A 10331-nucleotide genomic window follows, 5' to 3' on the forward strand; every position below is an offset into this window, starting at 1 on the left:
AGGAAACCTATCATTGGTGGATTGAAGAACAGAGGAGCCCTACCATTCGTGGATTAAGGTACAGATGAGAACTACTATTGGTGGAATAAGGAACAGAGGAGACCTACCATTGGTGGATCAAGGGACAGAGCAGACCTACCATTGGTGGATCAAGGGACAGAGCAGACCTACCATTGGTGGATTATGAAACAGAGAAGGCCTACAATTGGTGGAATAAGGAACTGAGGAGACCTACTATTGGTGGATTAAGGAACAGAGGAGACCTATCATTTGTGGTTTGCGGAACAGAGGAGACCTATTGTTGGTGGATTAAGGAACATAGGAGACCTACCATTGGTGAATTGAGGCACAGTGGAGACCTACCATTGGTGGATTGAGGAACATAAGAGACCTACCATTGGTAGATTAAGGAACAGAGGAGACCTACCATTGGTGGATTAAGGAACAGAGGAGACCTACCATTGGTGGAATAAGGAACTGAGGAGACCTACCAGTGGTGGATTAAGGAGTAGAGAAGACCTACCATTGGTGGTTTAAGGAACAGAGGAGGGCTACCATTGGTGGAATAAGTAATTGAAGAGACCTACCATTGGTGGATTAAGGAACAGAGGAGACCTACCATTGGTGGACTAAGGAACAGAAGACACCTACCATAGGTGGATTGAGGAACTGAGGAAACCTACCATTGGTGGACTGAGGAACAGAGGAGACCTGCCACTGGTGGATTAAGGAACAGAGGAGACCTACCATTGGTGGATTATGGAACTGAGGAGACCTATCATTGGTGAATTGAAGAATAGAGGAGACCTATCGTTGGTGGATTAAGGAACAGAGGAGACCTACAACATTGTGGAACTGAGGAAAGATACCATTGGTGGATTACGGAACAGAGGAGACCTACCATTGGTGGATTAAGGAACATTGGAGACCTACCATTGGTGAATTAAGGTACAGAGAAGACCTACCATTGGTGGATTAAAGAACAGAGGAGGCCTACTATTGGTTGATTAAGGAACAGGCGAGACCTACCATTGGCGGATTGAGGAACAGAGAAGACCTACCTTTGGTGGATTAAGGAACACAGGAGACCTACCGTTGGTGGATTAAGGAACACAGGAGACCTACAGTTGGTGGATTAAGGAACAGAGGAGACCTAACTTTGGTGGATTAAGGAACACAGGAGACCTAACCTTGGTGGATTAAGGAACAAACGAGAGCTACTATTGGTGGATTAAGGTACTGAGAAGACCTGCAATTGGATTGAGGAATTGAGGAAACCTATCATTGGTGGATTGAAGAACAGAGGAGCCCTACCATTCGTGGATTAAGGTACAGATGAGAACTACTATTGGTGGAATAAGGAACAGAGGAGACCTACCATTGGTGGATCAAGGGACAGAGCAGACCTACCATTGGTGGATCAAGGGACAGAGCAGACCTACCATTGGTGGATTATGAAACAGAGAAGGCCTACAATTGGTGGAATAAGGAACTGAGGAGACCTACTATTGGTGGATTAAGGAACAGAGGAGACCTATCATTTGTGGTTTGCGGAACAGAGGAGACCTATTGTTGGTGGATTAAGGAACATAGGAGACCTACCATTGGTGAATTGAGGCACAGTGGAGACCTACCATTGGTGGATTGAGGAACATAAGAGACCTACCATTGGTAGATTAAGGAACAGAGGAGACCTACCATTGGTGGATTAAGGAACAGAGGAGACCTACCATTGGTGGAATAAGGAACTGAGGAGACCTACCAGTGGTGGATTAAGGAGTAGAGAAGACCTACCATTGGTGGTTTAAGGAACAGAGGAGGGCTACCATTGGTGGAATAAGTAATTGAAGAGACCTACCATTGGTGGATTAAGGAACAGAGGAGACCTACCATTGGTGGACTAAGGAACAGAAGACACCTACCATAGGTGGATTGAGGAACTGAGGAAACCTACCATTGGTGGACTGAGGAACAGAGGAGACCTGCCACTGGTGGATTAAGGAACAGAGGAGACCTACCATTGGTGGATTATGGAACTGAGGAGACCTATCATTGGTGAATTGAAGAATAGAGGAGACCTATCGTTGGTGGATTAAGGAACAGAGGAGACCTACCTTGGTGCATTAAAGAACAGAGGAGACCTACCATTGGTGGATTAAGGAACAGAGGTGACCTACCATTGGCGGGATAAGCAACCGAGGAGACCTACCATTGGTGGATTAAGGGACAGAGGAGACCTACCATTGGTGGAATAAGGAACTGAGGAGCCCTACCATTGGTGGATTAAGTAACAGAGGAGACCTTCCATTGGTGGATTGAGGAATAGAAGAGACCTGCCATTGGTGGATTAAGGAACAGAGGACACCTACCATGGTGGATTAAGGAACAGAGGAGACCTACCATTGGTGGATAAGGAATTGAGGAGACCTACTGTTTGTGGATTAAGGAACAGAGGAAACCTACCATTGGTGGATTAAGGAACAGAGGAGGCCTACCATTGGTGGAATAAGTAATTGAGGAGACTTACTATTGGTGATTTAAGGAACAGGCGAGACCTACCATTGGTGGATGGAGGAACAGAGGAGACCTACTGTTGGTGGATTAAGGAACATAGGAGACCTACCGTTGGTGTATTAAGGAAAAGTGGACGCCTACTATTGGTGTATTAAGGTACAGAGGAGACATGCAATTGGTGGATTGCAGAATTGAGGAAACCTACCATTGATGGGTTGAGGAACAGAGGAGACATGCCATTGGTGGATTAAGGAACAGAGGAGACCTATCATTGGTGAGTTGAAGAACAGAGGAGACCTACCGTTGGTGGATTAAAGTAGAGAGGAGACCTAACATTGGTGGATAAGGAACTGAGGAGACCTACTGTTTGTGGATTAAGGAACAGAGGAGACCTACCATTGGTGGATTAAGGAACAGAGGAGGCCTACCATTGGTGGAATAAGTAACTGAGGAGACTTACTATTGGTGATTTAAGGAACAGGCGAGACCTACCATTGGTGGATGGAGGAACAGAGGAGACCTACTGTTGGTGGATTAAGGAACATAGGAGACCTATCATTGGTGAGTTGAAGAACAGAGGAGACCTATCGTTGGTGGATTAAGGTAGAGAGGAGACCTAACATTGGTGGATAAGGAACTGAGGAGACCTACTGTTTGTGGATTAAGGAACAGAGGAGACCTACCATTGGTGGATTAAGGAACAGGCGAGACCTACCATTGGTGGATGGAGGAACAGAGGAGACCTACTGTTGGTGGATTAAGGAACATAGGAGACCTACCGTTGGTGTATTAAGGAACAGTGGATACCTACTATTGGTGTATTAAGGTACAGAGGAGACATGCAATTGGTGGATTGCAGAATTGAGGAAACCTACCATTGATGGGTTGAGGAACAGAGGAGACATACCATTGGTGGATTAAGGAACAGAGGAGACCTATCATTGGTGAGTTGAAGAACAGAGGAGACCTACCGTTGGTGGATTAAGGTAGAGAGGAGACCTAACATTGGTGGATAAGGAACTGAGGAGACCTACTGTTTGTGGATTAAGGAACAGAGGAGACCTACCATTGGTGGATTAAGGAACAGGTGAGACCTACCATTGGTGGGTGGAGGAACAGAGGAGACCTACTGTTGGTGGATTAAGGAACAGTGGACACCTACTATTGGTGTATTAAGGTACAGAGGAGACATGCAATTGGTGGATTGCAGAATTGAGGAAACCTACCATTGATGGGTTGAGGAACAGAGGAGACATACCATTGGTGGATTAAGGAACAGAGGAGACCTATCATTGGTGAGTTGAAGAACAGAGGAGACCTACCGTTGGTGGATTAAGGTAGAGAGGAGACCTAACATTGGTGGATGAAGGAACAGAGGAGACATACCATTGGTGGATTAAGGTACAGAGTAGGACTACCATTGGTGTATTAAGGAACAGAGGAGACCTACCATTGGTGGATTAGGGAACAGAGGAGACCTACCTTGGTGGATTAAAGAACAGAGGAGGCCTACCGTTGGTGGATTAAGGAACAGAGGAGACCTACCATTGGCTCCAGGTACCAGCTGCTGGAGGACATGTCTGGTCGGGAAGTGTTGGACACCTCCAAGATGTAAGCTGAATAGAGGGGAATCCGCCTGCGGACATCATAGAGCGTGGCGTAAGAGTAGACCCCATCGAGGCGTTGGCAAATGCATGCCGTGCGGTTGGAGCTGAGGCCTATCGGTTCCAGCTTCTGGTGAAAGGATCGGATACATTCCGGTATCTGAAGGAAGCTTTCAACCACCTCAGCTCTGGCGCACCAGGCCCCGAGAGCTGCCAGGAGCAGCGCAGCCGGCAGGAACGAGGGCTTCCTCATGCTTCGCGGTCCCTGGTCAGAGTCCACCTCGTGCTCTTTGGTGCAGACCTCAGCGGGTGAAAGATATCGGATCTTGTCCGGCTTTTCCACTCCAGGTGTTCACGCAGCATCGTTTCCCACCAGCGAGCCGCCGCCTGGCCAACAGTGACGTCAGGCGGCCTTCAGCAGATACTGAGAGCACTCGGGGGCCTTCGACTGTTGGTGGAAAGCTGGCAAGCGGCTCTCTCCACCCTCAGAGCATCTCAGGGTTCAATCAGCATTTATAAAGCGCAGCAACTCACCCGTGGGGTTCTCAAGGCGCTGTTGACGAACAAACAAGGAGAAGGAGCGAAAACTGAGGGAAAACCGTAAGAAAGCACTAACAAAAACAGAGGGGAGGAAGGAGAAAGAAAAAAAGGAGGCACAAGCAAGAGAAAGCACTTAAAAAGCAAGAGAAAGGAAGGAGAAAGAACAAAAGGAGGCACACGCAAGAGAAAGCACTTAAAAAGCAAGAGAAAGGAAGGAGAAAGCACTTAAAAAGCAAGAGAAAGGAAGGAGAACGCAGTTACAGCTGAGGCACAGGCGTGCACATGATCTGTGGCCCTTGTTATTGTCGTGACCCTGCGGCAGTCTTTGTGCGAAGCACTCTGCATCTTTCACGGCAGCTTTCTTCTTCTGTGACCATCACATGGTCCCCGTGGTGCGCTGCTTGTCTACCCTGTTCTCGGTCCCTGATCAGGGCCTTTGTTAGCTCAAGGGTCACTGTTCCATGCCACCCCACTGCTCGTTGTGACTGGCCTGGTGCCATGTGCCCGCGACTTGAGTCATGAGTCCCCTCACAGCTGCTCTAAATGATTGGCCCTGGAGACTAGCACACTCTCTAGGGCCATTGACGCACACCCGATGTGACACTCCTTTTATCAGGAGTGACTAGCATCCACGTGAACGAGCCAGGACACAATGGTTGGGTGTAGCTGGTCCAGTGGTACTCCTTTTATCAGGAGTGACTAGCATCCACCTGAACGAGCCAGGACACAATGGTTGGGTGTAGCTGGTCCAGTGGTACTCCTTTTATCAGGAGTGACTAGCATCCACCTGAACGAGCCAGGACACAATGGTTGGGTGTAGCTGGTCCAGTGGTACTCCTTTTATCAGGAGTGACTAGCATCCACCTGAACGAGCCAGGACACAATGGTTGGGTGCAACTGATCCACTGGTACTCCTTTTATCAGGAGTGACTAACATCCACGTGAAAGAGCCAGGACACAATGGTTGGGTGTAGCTGGTCCAGTGGTACTCCTTTTATCAGGAGTGACTAACATCCAAGTGAACGAGCCAGGACACAATGATTGGGTGTAGCTGGTCCAGTGGTACTCCTTTTATCAGAAGTGACTAGCATCCACCTGAACGAGCCAGGACACAATGGTTGGATGAAGCTGGTCCAGTGGTACTCCTTTTATCAGGAGTGATTAACATCCACGTGACCAAGCCAGGACACAATGGTTGGGTGCAACTGATCCAGTGGTACTCCTTTTATCAGGAGTGACTAACATCCACGTGAACGAGCCAGGACACAATGGTTGGGTGCAACTGATCCACTGGTACTCCTTTTATCAGGAGTGACTAACATCCACGTGAACGAGCCAGGACACAATGATTGGGTGTAGCTGGTCCAGTGGTACTCCTTTTATCAGAAGTGTTTAGCAACCACGTGAAAGAGCCAGGACACAATGGTTGGGTGTAGCTGGTCCAGTGGTACTCCTTTTATCAGGAGTGACTAACATCCACGTGAACGAGCCAGGACACAATGATTGGGTGTAGCTGGTCCAGTGGTACTCCTTTTATCAGAAGTGACTAGCATCCACGTGAACGAGCCAGGACACAATGGTTGGATGAAGCTGGTCCACTGGTACTCCTTTTACCAGGAGTGATTAACATCCAAGTGACCAAGCCAGGACACAATGGTTGGGTGCAACTGATCCAGTGGTACTCCTTTTATCAGGAGTGACTAACATCCACGTGAACGAGCCAGGAAACAATGGTTGGGTGTAGCTGGTCCATTGGTGGGCAGCAGCCTTGGTACCTGGAGGGGGCAGGCGCGGAGGAGCCTGGGAACACCACATCTGATGTTGGTGTGTTGTACGTGAAAGGGCCCCGATGGGCTTGATGGGAGCAGTCTCGAAGGAATGTCACAAACCACAGACGCTGCAGTTCCTCTGAAGTGGCGGGGTGCAAACTCTGCTCCCACAATTACCTGAACTGTGCGGTAGCACCCTGGCAGTAACGTCGGGGTCGGGGCATTACATTCTCTCCCCTTGCCAGAAAAGGAGGTCGAGCCAGGGGGGCGAGGCAGGGTGGCGAGGCGGGGGCGAGGGCCGGCTGCTTTACAACCAGAGACTAGAGCAAGTTATTAACTCCATATCTGGGAAAGCTGGTTCAACTCGGGCGGCTTGTGGTCGGTAGAGTAGAATTCGGCTTCACCCAACTTGTAATAAGGGCCGGGCGTGACACCAGTGCTGTTTGCATGTTTGAGGGCAGAGTGCAGGGCGTGACACCAGTGCTGATAGCATGTTTGAGGGCTGGTCGTGACACCAGTGATGATTGTATGTTTGAGGGCAGAGTGCAGAGCATGACACCAGTGATGTTTGCATGCTTGAGGGCAGAGTGCAGGGCGTGATACCAGTGATGTTTGCATGTTTGAGGGCAGAGTGCAGAGCATGACACCAGTGATGTTTGCATGCTTGAGGGCAGAGTGCAGGGCGTGATACCAGTGATGTTTGCATGTTTGAGGGCAGAGTGCTGGACATGACACAGTGATGATTGCATGTTTGAGGGCAGAGTGCAGGGCATGATACCAATGATGAATGCATGTTTGAGGGCAGAGTGCAGGGCGTGAAACCGGTGATGATTGTATGTTTGAGGGCAGAGTGCAGAGCGTGACACCAGTGAGGTTTGCATGTTTGAGGGCAGATTGGTAACCAGACTGTCCCGCTACCCCCTTTCCCAAACCCAGAGACTAAGAATCGAGGGGACCCCTGAGTCCAGACCTCCTTGTATCACTCCATCGTACCTTAACCTGCTTATAAAGAACGTTAAAGCCTATCCTTGTGTGGTGTACGTCTGTGGGGGGGGAAGTTATTCGTCTGTACGATCGCTGGAGACGGCTCTCCCCGGAGACCTCTCCCCTTGTCCTCGGCCGACCCTCCCGGTCCGTCTAACATTGGTGGCCAGCGGCGCGATCCGAATCAACGCGTAATCGTACAGAGAGTAGCTCACCCCACGACAAAACCACAATGTCAACCAAAGAGAGCGGATCCACCGAGAAATTCCAGATGGATAAATTGGAAGAGTACAGCCATCGTGAGTTGAAACAATTCTGCATGGAACTAGGCATTGCTACCACCGGCCTGAGTACCAAAGACGATTTCAAGCACGCCATTGAGTCGTGGGCAGAAACCGGGGTCACCAGATCCCCAGACCGAAACAGTACAGCAGCAGAGAGGATCGCCACGGCTCCCGAGGAGCGAGGAACGGGCCTCTCGCAGGAAGAGATCCAAGAGAGAGAGAAAAACCGACTGCACGAGTTAGAAATGGCACGGCTCAAAATGGACGGTGAACTAAAATTAGCCGAGCAAAAACTGAACCTAGAACATCTGCGACTCCGAGAAGAACGGGAAGAAAAACAGAGGCAGAGAGAGCTCGAAGAAAAGAGACTAGCGTACGAACACGAGCGCAAACTGGCAGAAATAGACCTACGGAAGCAGAACAAAGAACCGGAGGTGCCCGAGCGACCGCGCACCCCGGGAGCGACAGAAAAGAAAGTCCACATCCCCAAGGATGTCGTTCGAGAGTATGTCCGAGAGGACGACATACAACAGTGGTTCAAGGCCTACGAGATCGCCATGACCTCCCACCGGATCGATCGAAGTGACTGGGGAGCCGGCCTATGGGGGAGGTTCGTCAACGAAGGCCGTGATGCCCTGCTACAGCTCCCAGACCATCAGATGTCATCCTATGACCACATGAAGGCTGTCCTCCTCACCCGATATGGGCTCACGCCCGAAATGTACCGCCAGAGGTTTCGAGACTGCACCCGGATCCCGGGTACAACTTGGGTGGAATATGTCAACTATTTCAGCCGAGCCTTTGAGGGTTGGATTAAGGGGAGCCACGTGACGACCTACGAGCAACTTTTTAATCTTATGGTATGGGAGCACCTCTCTAACAACTGCTTCGTCGAGCTCAGGCAGCACCTCCTCGACAGTAAATTAACTGACCCACGGCAACTCGCCGCCGAAGCTGACCGGTGGGAGAGCACCCGAGTGGGCCGGAGAGGGCCACACGAACAGAACCGGAACAACCAAGGTCAGCACCGTCCCCGAGGAGGAGGAGGAGGCCAGGGGCGAGGGAGAGACACCGTCCCGGCCACTCCCGCTGCCAGCACCCCGCCCCCGGCCGGCCGGGGCAACCCCCCGATGCGCCCGGGGTTCCGAGCCAACGTCACGTGTCACCGATGCCAGCGAGTCGGCCACTACGCCAATGACCCGAACTGCCCGCAGAACCAAACGCCAAAACCGCGCCAGGTAGCTGCCGCCGCCCTGGGGGGAGAACAAATCTCCGAAGAACAGGAAGAGTACGAGCAGGCCCAACAAGAGTGGGAACCGGCCGCCATGGTTCTAGCGTGCCTAGGGGGAAGAGACATGGTCCCGCGGGCCCCCCTACCCGCCAACACCAGAAAATATAGCCAGTGGGTGAACATTAATGGGCGCCGGGCCGAGGCACTACGTGACAGAGGGGCCAGTGTGACGGCCGTCCGCTGTCACCTGGTAAAACCAGAGCAGATCCTGCCGAACATTCTCTGCCCCGTCCGTTCGGCCGACAATTCAGAAAGTCTATGTCGGATGGCCTGCGTCCCCTTCGAATGGGGAGGAGTCTCCGGCATGTTGAAGGTGACGGTCCGGGATGATGCCCCCGTGGACTGTCTCCTGGGGAATGATCTGGAGAGTTCCCCGTGGGCCGCCGTCGAAAGAAGAGAGCATTTGGGGATGTTGGGCCTCCCGGACTGGGCGTGCGTAACCACCCGATCCATGGCCGCCCGTACCATCCCCCGACCAGAAGAACCAGAATGGCCAGCACCTCCTCCCCCGATCGCTCCAGTAGAGGACACCGACCATACCGACCCCCCAGAGCAAACCCCCGAAGGGGTCGCCCAGCCCCAGGACCTTCCCGACCTGGCTCAGTGGCGTCAAGAAGGTGGGCCCACCCAGGAACAGTTCCGTCAAGAGCAAAAAACCTGTCCTTCCCTCGAGGGACTCCGCCAGCAAGCCCTCGCCCAAAGCGCAGGGGACACCACCGGAGCCCATTGGATCTATTGGGACAACGACCTACTATACAGTGAACAGAGAATCGCGGAGTTAGGGGCCAGTCGAGTGTTGGTCGTGCCCCTCCGTTTTAGAGACTTCTTGCTAAATTTGGCCCACGATGTCCCTCTGGCTGGACACCTGGGCCAGGACAAAACCTACAGTCGCCTGGTGACACACTTTTTCTGGCCGAAGATGAGAAACGACGTCCTCAACCACTGCCGGTCCTGCCCCACGTGCCAGGCCAGCGGGAAGAGCGGCCGCAAACTTAAAGCACCTCTGCAGCCCTTCCCAGTTGTTACCACCCCGTTCGAGAGGGTGGGAATAGACATTGTGGGGCCCCTGGACCCCCGTACAGCACAAAGACATCGGTTCATCCTGGTACTAGTGGACCACGCCACCCGCTACCCCGAGGCTGTGCCCCTGCGAACTGTAACAGCCCCGGTGGTCGGCCGGGCCTTAATGGGGATCTTCTCCCGGGTGGGCTTCCCCCGAGAAGTCGTCAGCGACCGAGGCACGAACTTTATCTCGAAATACATGAAGTCCCTCTGGCAACAGTGCGGGGTCACCTACCGATTCACGACCCCCTATCACCCCCAAGGAAACGGACTAGTCGAGCGG

General features: G+C 51.9%; 1 protein-coding gene across 1 annotated transcript in view; it reads right to left on the reverse strand.

Annotated features, from left to right (window-relative positions):
* The window catches only part of LOC146863598 (endonuclease domain-containing 1 protein-like), an 80880-nt gene extending 76488 nt beyond the window's left edge, over positions 1 to 4392 (reverse strand). Inside the window, exon 1 of the mRNA XM_085627618.1 lies at positions 4060 to 4392. Within this exon, the coding sequence (XP_085483744.1) occupies positions 4060 to 4371 (312 nt within the window). The 5' untranslated portion in view covers positions 4372 to 4392. The remainder of the gene's footprint in view (positions 1 to 4059) is intronic.
* Positions 4393 to 10331: the final 5939 nt, after the last annotated feature.

Source organism: Triturus cristatus, chromosome 2_1, assembly GCF_964204655.1.
Source record: "Triturus cristatus chromosome 2_1, aTriCri1.1, whole genome shotgun sequence".
Lineage (NCBI taxonomy): Eukaryota > Metazoa > Chordata > Amphibia > Caudata > Salamandridae > Triturus > Triturus cristatus.